The 12,177-nt window shown below is 40.2% G+C and overlaps 2 protein-coding genes across 5 annotated transcripts in view; both read right to left on the reverse strand.

Annotated features, from left to right (window-relative positions):
• Nucleotides 1-1,305: 1,305 nt before the first annotated feature.
• LOC113943336 (interferon alpha-2-like) lies at nucleotides 1,306-4,606 on the reverse strand. Its single transcript, XM_027634962.1, has 2 exons — nucleotides 3,217-4,606; nucleotides 1,306-1,686 (listed from the first exon to the last, which is right to left on the reverse strand). The coding sequence occupies exon 1, from the start codon at nucleotides 3,911-3,913 to the stop codon at nucleotides 3,218-3,220; it is 696 nt and encodes a 231-aa protein (XP_027490763.1). The 5' UTR covers nucleotides 3,914-4,606; the 3' UTR covers nucleotides 1,306-1,686; nucleotide 3,217.
• Nucleotides 4,607-10,885: 6,279 nt separating this feature from the next.
• Nucleotides 10,886-12,177, reverse strand: part of TJP2 (tight junction protein 2) — a 53,283-nt gene continuing 51,991 nt past the window's right edge. For all 4 annotated transcript variants that reach the window (XM_027634767.1, XM_027634766.1, XM_027634765.1 and 1 more), the window contains exon 23: nucleotides 10,886-11,808. In XM_027634767.1, the coding sequence (XP_027490568.1) occupies nucleotides 11,637-11,808 (172 nt within the window). In that variant the 3' untranslated portion in view covers nucleotides 10,886-11,636. The remainder of the gene's footprint in view (nucleotides 11,809-12,177) is intronic.

A 12,177-nucleotide genomic window follows, 5' to 3' on the forward strand; every position in this document is an offset into this window, starting at 1 on the left:
TGAATAATTTTTTTCCAAAATAAAGTCTGAAATAAGCATTCTTCAGTTCTACTGTAGCTATTCTGAAGTTTCATTTGGAAGACAAGGCTTTTGACCCCAGTTCCATAAATCCACTCCAGAAAACTGACTCTGTATAGATGAAACCTTATCACTTTTAGTACCGTTTCCCCAGAAGTGCAACACAGCTCAGCACAGCACAGATAAGCAGGGTGCTGTGGACAAGCCATGAGAACTGCCAGAATTGTGACTGGGACCTGTGCTGCACAGCACTGGTGTGTGAGTTTTATGGAAAAGTTTATGAAGCTTTCTGGCCCATAAGCAGCCCCATCTTGGAAGGATTTTTTTTCATCTCTGCTAAATTTTTGAGACTTTGCATTCACTATTTTATTGATTTCCTTTTGAAAATAATGTATGTTTAAAAACTGTATTTTGCCTCATTTGTTTAACTTCTAGAAAAATAATAACTGGAAGAAATACCAGAGGGTTCCAATTATCCAGGGACATAATATACAGCTGACCCGGTAACACAATGGTAGTGAAATACAGATTTCTCCAAAATGTTAAGATGGCATGGTGAAGAGAGAGGACCTCTTGACTCTCCAACTTTCTTCTGTTTCACTTAAGAATCCTTACTTTTCTTTAAAAAGTAAGAATAAAACAAAGACATTTTGGCTTGCTGTTTTTCCTTTTTATTTGTTGAGTAACTATGTCTGTTGCAGGGTCCCCAACTTTAAATGTGTCTTCTAGACATGGTCTCAGTACAAATAATTTCTGTTACCTCACAGTTGGCCAAAAAGTAATTGAAATCAAATGCTGTTTTCTGAGCTCTCATCACCGTCTCTGAGATCTTCTTGTTTCTTTTAAGAATAGTTCATTTTTCTTTCAATTCCCTTCTATGAACACAATAGCACTTTACTGATAAGCAGCATGCTCATAAAGAACTGAAACAGTCTTGCCAAAACACGTGTACATTAACCTACAACTCTTATATTTGTCTGTAATTTCACTTTGCCCTCTACTGCCCATTCTGGTTTTTTCTGCACTGCAAAGTACCATGTTGACTGAAATATGTCAAAACAGGTTTTTTTTATTTGGCAATGAGATTTTTAAGGACCGTTATGAATTAAAAAAAGTATAATGGTATGATTTTCTAAACAATTAGTGGGCCATGAATTAACATATTCTCACTGCAGACAAGTTAGGCAATAAAAACTAGAATCCCTCATGAGAGAGCAGCTGAAAAATACTTCATGCTACTTCCAAGTTTCTGTAAAAATCAGGCCATTTCAATAACAGTTTGCATTGCAGAAGCCACCTAAGGATGTCAGAACCAGAAGGGTAAGTAGGCTGAATGTCCTTTTATTGTACAGGTTTGAAGAAGTACAAAAAACAAGCAACAGAAATAAGATTTGAAACAGTCCCATGGTGGTGGCCATTTCAAGTGTCGTTAGTTACAAAGCCCAAAAAATACACTTTTTGCTGTAATGTTTGTGACAGGGTGTCAACAGAATGAAAAATTACTCCAGTATTTCAGTCTGTTTCTTTGGTCTTTTATGTTGTTCTGGAGAGTGGTGAAGTTGCTAGCTGGTTTTATTTCCAGTGTTTGAGCTTCATACCTGATACCCATCTCTCCTATTGCTTCTTTAGCTCGCATTGATGAGTGGTAGCCAGGAAAGCATGTACACCCTGCAAAAGAGACCTGTGTCATAAGTATGGTACCCAAGACCTAGTGGCCATTGCCATTGTTCATATTAGTCCTTTTTTGTTTAGATGTATCTTTTTATTATCACCCCTTTGAATGATACTTTTCTGAATGGCTGGAGATCAGGAAAAGCTTTAAAGTGGTTCCTTACAAGATGCTTAAACCAACCTCTAGCAATTTCAGCCCTCCAGGACTAATATCACCATCTCTTGGGAGCAGATGTGCTCTCTCTTCTGCTTCTTTATGCCAGATCCAGGAGCCTGCGCCAAATGTACATTGGGGTGGCCAGAGGCAATAGCTTTTTTTTAAAAAAAAAAAAAGCTGTTGGGGCTTTCACCAAATTTTTAGCAATATTCATTGGGTAAAAGATCCTGGATATAGCTCTGTTTCCTCCGTTGCTAACATATAACAAGTGAGCAGGGAAAACACACCGTTTGAAATGGAGTTACTCAGGGACAATTTCCCAAGGGTAAAATCCATGCCCAGTTTATTGCAAGCTATTCTAAAGATTTTGATTATAATGCAATTATTACTGAAAGCTGCGTGGTTTGGAGCGGGAATTAATTGAAATACCAAGGGCTATACATTTCCGAGTTCAATTTGTGAGCAAAGGGGAAGAGGCAGACGTCATGCAGCAATAAAGCACAGAACTGGATGGTGACGTTCGAGATTGCAGTAGCCAGGATGACTATGTCCATGAGCAAGTAGGATGTGCCACCGGCACATGTGGCTTTTGGATACTTCTTTGTAGAAAAGTTATTTCAAATACCTTTTCAAAGAAGTTTAAGTGAATTGGAAACATTGCAGGAAGGAATAAAAACCTTGTCCCCAATAAATAGATGAGGCAAATATATTTCAATTACAAGTAACACTGTCCAAGTGAAAAGTTACTACAGAAGCCATAACTACTGCAAAAAATATCCTATGTAAGCAAACCCTTCTCGAACTACTTCACATCTTCAAACAAAGCAAATGTTAGAATTACTCAAATGAAAAAAAAAATACATTCTTGGAAAAGAGGATACAAACTTTGAAAGAAAAATGCATGTTCTCAGCCTAAGCCAGGACCACTTAAATAATCAATATAATACTTTATTTTTGGTGCAGTTTCAACCAGTAAAATCTAGCAATTCCTGAAAGGTAAGGGATGTGTAGTTAATCCACAAATACATGATTCTCTATACGTGAGTGAAATAGAAATGGAAAGTAGCAGCACTTTTTCTCAGCAGAAAACACTATAAGATTTCACTATCTGTCATAAAGTTACAATTCCTTACAACGGATGTGTAATCTAACTGAAAAGTCATATAGATTAATTTAGAGTAGAAAAAAGTTACTTACATTGAATAATGCATTACATTTGTAAAAATAAAATTCAGGAGCATAATTATTTAAATACAGTCAGAATGAACTAGAAGCAATGCCACAAGATAGATCATAGAGCCAATAATAAATATTATACATAATATTTCTTTATAAATATTATAATTTATGTGAGGTTAAAATCTTTGTACCTTAGTTGTTAAGTTTCCTTGTCACTTTATCAATCAGTTGGAGACATCTCCTCATTTCTGCACGGCTGATCTCCCAGGAGCACAGGTTGTGTTGTTTGTCTTTAAGAAAACAATCTATTTTTTGGAAATATTTTTTCAGTTTCAGCCTGCTTACTTCTTTACTCCAACAGTAGTGGGTGTGCTTTTTGATTACACATGCCTCCAATTGCTCAATTTGCTGATAAAGTCCGTTTTGGAACTGATCCAAAGCTGTCCTATCCCAAGCAGCCAGAGTTAGATTTTTGCTAAAGATATAGAATATATGTTGGAAGATCTCTTCAATGGCAACTCTGACAGTCTCTTTCTGTCTGGGCTGTAGAACCTGCTTAGGAAATCTGAAGGACATTTTCTCTCTTAGACATCGTTGAGGAAAGTTTTTGCCCATTTTGTCCAAAAGTTGCAGGCTGTTTTCAGTCACTTTTCTTTGCTGTAATAGAAGATGGTTGCACTGATGATTGCAGATGATGGTGGTGCACAACAGTATGAGGCCAATTTGTATCAAACCAAAAGCATTCATGATAAAGCAGGCTCTAATATTCCTCCTTTCCTGTGTATAAATTCTGAGACAGACTAGGATACTTTGAAGGCATTCGTAGGCTCCTGTTTCTTCAAAATCTTGAAATTTAATTATTCTGTAGAAGAAGTTTTCGTTCATCATTTTTTGGTTTTTAAGGTTTTCCCCCTTGTGTATGCTTTTGAGAACACTTTCATTTTCTGCTTTATGACTTCACAGTCTTTTTTTTTTTGCCACTTTCCTTTTTATTTCAGCTGGATATTAGAATGTTATATATATGTCAGATTATTCTCTCCCCCTCAAAAATTCTATATGAAGTATAAGAATTTGAAATAAAGAGTTTGAGAAATATTTTTTTTCTTAACATTCTATCAGTTGTAGAACATGTTGCAATAAAGAAACGTTCGCAATGATGGGACAGGGACCTGCTGAATGCTACTGCCATCCTGTCTCCTTACCATAATTTATACTTCCAAGATTCAGTTAAGCTTTCTCTACCTGTTTTCTTTCAGGGAAAATATTTTCTTCTCTTCACCTTTATTTCTCTTGACCATTTAGACTCAAAGGACAGATGTCATATCATTAAAATGTGTGTGTGTATGTGTATAAAAATGCGTGTTAATATACCTTTGTGGGTTTTAATACATGCACACTGCTAATTAAATGAGGCCTTGGTCTCACTTAGAGACTGCAAGTGCCATGCAAATACAAACACTCACAGGGGAACAAGATACTTAGATACCATATTCTTTTTCCTCCCATATGAGTAACTGAACAGTAGTTAATATCAACCCCAGTTGAGTACAGGTCTGAATTATGACATTAAATGGGAAGAGAATTAATCATCATCATCATCATCATGGCTAGGCTTCGCGAATGAAGATTTGGGAAGGCACTATCCACATTTGCTACAGCACATTTGCTACAGAAAGAGAATTAATAGAGAAGACAAAAAACACGATAAAATTTAGCCATTTGCTTTCCCTAGCCATATAATAGAGGAGGTTAGAACTAACACAGTACCTTGGGAAATCTGGCTCCTGTTTTTGATTATATTTTTATGCAAGCTACTCTTAAACTGCTGTTTTCCTGCCTCCCCTGCCTCCTGTGAATATATATGCAAAGGTAAAAGCAATGCTCTGTAGGTGACAGTGTCTGGATGAAGAGGTCAGAAAAACTGGTTTTTCAGTCTGAGACTTGGCTCTGTATTTCTTGAATTGAGAGTAAGAAAATAAACCCCCAGCTTTCCAGTCGGTTCTCGGAGATCAGAGGAGCTGGATGCAGCATATCTCTTGGAAATCCCTTCACCAGATATCCCATGGCATATCTCATGGCTGTAGGCCTCATTCCTAAAGTATTTTTTTCCTGTTGTTGCACCCATTGCTATATGGTTGGCTTGATTCTCATTTTGGTAGTCACTCTGAGCAAATTGATGATACTATTTTATGGTCCCCTTTATGTTCAGCAGATAGGTATTTGGGAGGCTTTAAAAACTCACAAGTTAAGCTGAGCACAGTTATTCTCATAAGCAAACTTTTTGGATGCCCTGATGTTGCTTAAGCAACCTTGGACTAGATGTACCGCCAATGTGAGGAAAAATGTATCCCCTATCACCTATGACAGTATTAACTAAAACAAGTAACAGCAATCAGAGTGGATACAAAATGTGTAACATGGAACCAAATCTTTTCATTTAGTGGGAATGCTTATTACTTTGGAAAAATGGCCTGAAGTGCATTATTGTCTTAGATGCAATATGGTCATGAAGATGTATCACTTTTGAAAAAATACTAAAGTTAAACACATCAAAGTTATCATGAAATCAATAAAAAATGTATGTACTTTGAGAAAATCATTACATAATGTTACAGGTATTTCCATAAATTATATACAAGCATTTTTTCAAAATTGTAATAATTATATGAGTTTAATCCTTCTACTGATTTAAACAGGTAAACTCCTTCATACTCATTGTATTTCCCAGACACACAAGTTCTTTCTTTCCTCTTGCAAAAAAGTTTTGTCCTCTCAATGATGAGCTGGAGATGCCATTCTGGGTGTCACCTGGTCCAAGTGTTTTATTCTCTTGTGTTAACAGATCAGTTGTCCTTGCCTCCTCACAAAAGTTACACTTGACTTAGTCCACTAGGGTTTGGTTTTGGGGTTTTGTTTTTGGGTTTTTTGTTTGTTTGGTTGGTTTTTTCAAAAGAACAATTAATTGTTCATCCCCAGTCAGCCAGTTTCTTCATTACTGCACTAATTACCCTTATTGCTTCATTTAGAAACAATTAGTTCATTAAAAGTAATGACTGGAAGAAGTAAATGAGTGATATGAAGCTGCAGATTGTTGTTTATTTCCCTTCCTGTGGGTGAAGCAGAGACCAACCACTCTAACCTAGAATGAAATGAGGAAAAAGTTGGCAAAGCACAGCTGTATTTTCAAGTAGACGCGGCAGATCATTATTCTAGAAAGGTTATCATGTCTTTGATGTCATGCAAAAAAGATATGACCTTAAAAGATCATCTAGCTATACATGTATCCATTACAAAATACTAAAGCTAAACAAATGCACAATTTTATATCTTTCTAACACCTTTAAAATGCTGTAAATTACTTCTCTAATGCAGATTTTTCATTGTATTTTTGTATATATTTTATAATGCAATAGAGGAATTCCGTTAATATTTGCTTCCACCTTTTATCTCAGGCACCAAGGCAAATGGAAAGTCTAAGTTCATATGCTGGCAAATGGAGCACTGGGAAGGAACATTCCTGCAAAATAGTGTGCTTTGACCTCATAACTACCCCACATTAAACCATTTCATCTATTCTAGATACCAGTTTCTTTTCTCCATTCATTCCAAACACACTGGTTTTAAGAAGTCCATGTGCAACAAAGGAATTCAAGCCATAGGTTTGGCTTATCACTACACAAGACAGCTTCCTCCCCTGCTAGCTTGGCACTGCCCATGCTAAAAGAAAATATTTTTTCTCCACTATGGTTTTCATCGCAGCTATAACCTGCCAGTTTCCCCCTTATAGAATAATAGAATGGTTTGGGTTGGAAGGCATCTTCTGAGTCCTGTGAGGAGCAGCTGAAGGAGCTGGGGGTGTTTAGCCTGGAGAAAAGGAGGTTCAGGGGTGACCTTATCACTCTCTACAACCACCTAAAGGAGGTGAGGGTCAGTCTCTTCTCCCAGGCAACTAGTGACAGGACAAGAGGACACAGTCCTAAGCTGCACCAGAAAAGGTTCGGATGGACATCAGGAAGAATTTCTTCCCAGAAAGGGTTGTTAAGCATTGGAATTGACTGTTCAGGGAAGTGGTGGAGTCACCATCCCTTGAGCTGTTCAAGGAAAAACTGCATCTAAAACTTCATGGTAAACACCTGTTTGGCACTTGGTCTAATAGACAAGGTGATAAGTCAGTGGTTGGACTTAATGATCTTAGAGGTCTTTTCCAACCTAAATGATTCTGTGATCCTATAGTTCCAACCCCCCTGCCATGGGCAGGGACACCTTCTTCCACTAGACTGAGTTGCTTAGAGCTTCATCCAGTCTGGTCTTGAACAGTTCCAAGGATGGAGCATCCATAACTTGTCTGGGCAACCTCTTGCAGTGCCTCACGACCCTCACAGTAAAGAATTTCTTTCTAATATCTAATCTAAGTCTATCCTACTTCAGCTTGAAGCCATGCTTCCTTGTCCTACCGCTACATGCCCTTGTCAAAAGTCCCTCTCCAGCTTTCTTGTAGACTCCCTTCAGGTACTGGAAAGCTGCAATTAGGTCACCGTAAAGCCTACTCTTCTTCAGACTGAACAATCCCAATTCTCTTAGCCTGTTTTATAGGACAGGTGCACTAGCCCTCTGATCATCTTTGTGGCCCTCCTCTGGATTTGATCCAACAGGTCCATGTCCTTCCACTGCTGGGGCCCCCAGAGATGGATGCAGCACTACAGCTGGGGTCTCACGGGAGCAGTGTAGAGGGGCAGAATCACCTCACTCAACCTGCTGTCCCCCTTTCTTCTGATGTAGCCTAGGATGTGGTTGGCTTTCTGGGCTGCTAGTGCACACTGTCGGCTCATGTTCAACCTTTCATCCTTAAGAACCCCCAAGGCCTTCTCTGCAGAGCCGCTCTAAATGAGTTCAGTTCAGTCTGTACTCATGACTGGGATTGCCCTGGCTCATGTGCAGCACCTTGCACTTGAACTTGTTAAACTACACGAGGTTCTCATTGGCCCACTTCTCGGGTTTGTCCAGATCCCTCTGGATGGCATCCTGTCCTTTTGTGGTGTCAAGTGCACTACTCAGCTTCATCTGCAAACTTGCTGAGGTTGCACACGATTTCACGGTCTTTGTCATTGATAAAGATATTGATATATCTACTTCCAATCCCTGTCTTCCAGCTCAGGGGGCTGGGTACCCTGAGGACAACTGGTCTTGTTAGTAAAGGCACAAAAGGCATTCAATACCTCAGCCTTTTCCTCCTCTGTTGTCACTACGTTTCCATGTGCATCCAATAAAGGATGGAGATTGTCCTTAGCCTTACTTCTGTTGCTGATATATTTGTAGAAACACTTTTCATTGTCTTTAACTTTAGAAGCCAAATCAAGTTCTAGCTGGGCTCTGGTCCTCCTAATTTTCTACCTGCCTAACCTCACAAAATCCTTGTAGTCCTCCTGAGCTTGCCCTTTCGTCCAAAGGTCATAAACTCTCCTTTTTCTCCTGAGTTCCAACCAAAGCTCTGTTCAGCCAGGCCAGTCTTCTTCCCAGCCAGCTCATCTTTCAGCACATGCAGACTGCTCCTGCACCTTTAAGGTTTCCTTCTTGAAGAATGTCCAGCCTTCCTGGACTCCTTTACCCACGAGGACTGCCCTCCAAGGAACTCTGGCAACTAGTTTCCTAAATAGGCCAAAGCCTGGCCTCTGGAAGTCCAGGCAGCAGTTCTGCTGGTCCCCTCCCCCTTTCAGTGCTCTGAAAAGGAAAACTATTCATTTCTTTGTTTCTGTGCCCAGGATGGCCTCTGACCACCACATCTCCCACTAACCCTTCTCTGTTCACAAACAGCAGTTCCAGCAGGGCACCTTCCCTGGTTGGCTCCCTCATCCACTGTGTCACAAAGTTATCTTCCATACAGTCTGGATATCTCCTGCACTGTTCCCTGTCTGCTGTATTTCCAAGCAGACATCTGGCAAGTTGAAGTACCCACGAGAACAAGGCCCAGAGACTGTGAGACTCCTCCCAGCTGCTTACAGGATATTTTGCCTGCCTCTTCAGCCTGGCTGGGAATGGAGCAGAGGGAGCTGCGGCTCTTCCCAGCTCTGTTCCGCCGGCCTCCCTCAGACCGGGCGGCTCCTGCGCCCGCGCGTGGGGCTCGCCAGCGCCTCCCGCCGGCACCGGCCGCTGTCCCCGCCTCGGGAATAGCCCCGCGATCTCTGGCTTCGCCGCGGTACGGACTGGGCTTGAGCGCTTGTCTCGGAGAGCGACTGCTTAGCTCCGTTACACCGCACCTAAATCGATATATTTCCATTATTTATATTCTGAATATTTATATTACATATTTATATTATCAGTGATCTGGATGGGGGGGATTAAGTGCCCCTGCAGTCAGTTTGCGGGTGACACCAAGTTGGATGTGAGTGTTGATTTGCTGGAGGGCGGGAAGACTCTGCAGAGGGATGTGGACAGCCTGTATCCATGGGCCAAGGCTAGTGGGGTCCAAGAAGGCCAAGTGCTAGGTCCTGTCCTTCCTCTTTGGGAAGAGTGCCTGGAAAGCTTCTGGGAGGAACAGGACCTGGGGGTGCTGATCAACAGCAGCTAAATATGACCCAGCAAAGTGCCCAGGTGGCTAAGAAGGCCAATGGCATCTTGGCTTGTAGCAGAAATAGTGTGACCAGCAAGACTATGAAGGGATATCCTTGGCACTGGTGAGGCCGCAGCTCAGATTTGGGCCCCTCACTCACTACAGGACAGACATTTTAGGCAACACTGCAGCACGTCCAGAGAAGGGCAATGGAGCTGGTGAAGAAAGCACAAGTCCTATGAGAAGTGATGGAGCTGGAGTTGCTTAGTGTGGAGAAAAGGAGGCTCAAGGGGATACCTTATCACTCTCTACAACAAGGAGGTTGTAGTGGGGTGGCTGTTGGTCTCTTCTCCTCTGTAACAAGCAACAGGACAAGAGGAAATGGCCTCAAGTTGCACCAGAGGTTTATACTGGATATTAGAAAAAACCTCTTTATAGACAGGGCTGTAAGGCATTGGAACAGGCTGCCTAAGAAAGCACTTGAGGCACCATCTCCATACATACATATTCAAAAAATGCGTAGATGGAGTAGGGACATGGTTTAGTGGTGGACTTAGTACTGTTTGGGTTACAGTTGGACTTGATCTTAAGGCTATTTTCCAACCTAAATGATTCTATGATTCTAATTTGAGCAGCATAAGTTTCCTCATCTGCTATGTATCTATTCTGTTGCTTCAATAAGAAAATATTACCTTTTCTGTTTTAAGAGAGTATTATAGAATCACGGACTATCTTGAGTTGGAAGGGACCCACAAGGATCACTGAAGTCCAGCTCCTGTCCCTGCACAGGACAGCCCCAAGAGTTACCCAAGAGCATTGTCCAAATGCTTCTTGAACTCTGGCAGGCTTGGTGCTGTGACCACTTTCCTGGGGAGCCTGTTCCAGTGCCTAACCACCCTCTGAGTGAAGAAATTTTTTCTAATATAGAATCATAGAACAGTTAGGGTTGGAAGGGACTTTATTTTTAGAAAACCATTGGAAAACCATCTTTCATATTGTATGATAAAAAAAAAAAATATTCTCTGTGACCCTTCCAGGAATTTTTATTCTATATAGCACAACTAAGGATAAAGAGCAGAAATGATGAGGCAGAAGTTAATACTTTAAAAGGTAAACCTCATGTAGGAATTCCATAGTTTTTCATCACAACAGATTTTAAAATGATGTTTACAACAGCACATCAGCAGTGACGTTTCCCAGTTACTTGAACAGCAGATGAGACCATGAACTGAAACAGTTTATTCAATTTATTTATGAAACTTAGCAATTCTAGAAGACTAATACTGTTCAAAAGAAAAATAAGATACACAAGCTTTGTCTAGAATATATCCTTTATTATTTGCAGTCTGTGTAAATTTTAATATGTGATTGAATTTCTACATAATTTTTTGTTTAAGCACATCTGTCTTTTCCACCACCCAGTCAATTGCACCTTTATTATGTACAGTCAGTATTTATGAAATATTGCATATGCAACTATGAACTTAGAAAAATAACATGCAAGGAAAACTGTTACCATGAAACTGATAAAAAATAAAAGACAGGTAAAACAGTCAATCCCCTTTTAGTGTGTTATGGCTTTGCACCAAGTATCAGATGTCAAAACAAACAGCTTCAGATGCTTCTTGTTAAAAGGCACTTACTGTTCTTCAAACACACTTTTGCATTTAGTTCTATTGCATTAAGAAGTGTATCTCTGGGATTATACTCTCATAACACAGCAGAACAGTCCAAAAAGGCAGCATTAATAAAAAGGAAAAAAGGGGGGTTTATGTTAAAATATGAAAATACCAAGAATTAACACAAACTTTAAGGATTTGGTCCTTATAAAACAGGCAACAGCATTCAGGCAATAGTGATTTCTTTTCATAGCCGCTGACAAAATAATATCCCCAAAAAAACGAACTCTTCCAGTTCCAGTGTATAGATATGTCTCAGTTGAGTAGCGTACACTCTAACACCACCCCCAATAACAATACAGCTTTTCAAGACTAACTATTGCTCCACTTTGGTTGCAAAGGAAGAAATCTCAAAAGAGTGTTAGACATGGACATACTAGCAAGCCTACAATTCTGTGTCTCTGTATCTGGATGGCTGTCCATAATACCCCTTCTTAGAGTGGTCTGCCAGCTGCCGACGATACTCCTCCTCCTCCTCCTCTGCATCACTGCCGTAACTGCAGCGGTTCTCCAGGTGAGGTCTAATAGGAGGTTTCTGGGGTTCTGGAGGTCTGGAGCTAACACAGCAAGACAGGGAGAGAGAGAGAAATATAATGTTTACTTCCATTATGAAAAGCTGAAGAATAGTTATACTTAGTTTTTGCTTTATGGTAACTTAGAAAAGCACATGTAGCAAACAACTTAGAGAGTCACATGGAGCAAATAAACCCCCTTCTAGCCCATAAACAATTGCATAGCCATGGTAAGGCTGTCTGGAGAGGCATCTTATTTCCATCAAGCTGGAGGACAATGCTCAGATTTGATCTACTCAACCCACCCGGAAGAATGCCAGATTTAAAGTTATTGAACACCCCTGCACATACACAGACATCAATAGCTTTACAGCACTTTATTCCCTGAACCAAGAGTTTTCAAAAAGCCATTGC

Source organism: Corapipo altera, unplaced genomic scaffold, assembly GCF_003945725.1.
Source record: "Corapipo altera isolate COAL_440 unplaced genomic scaffold, ASM394572v1 61411, whole genome shotgun sequence".
NCBI lineage: Eukaryota > Metazoa > Chordata > Aves > Passeriformes > Pipridae > Corapipo > Corapipo altera.

What these genes read in the sequence shown, in the direction of transcription:
- LOC113943336 (XM_027634962.1), bottom strand. Translation starts at nt 3,913, where the DNA reads ATGATGAACGAAAACTTCTTCTACAGAATAATTAAATTTCAAGATTTT.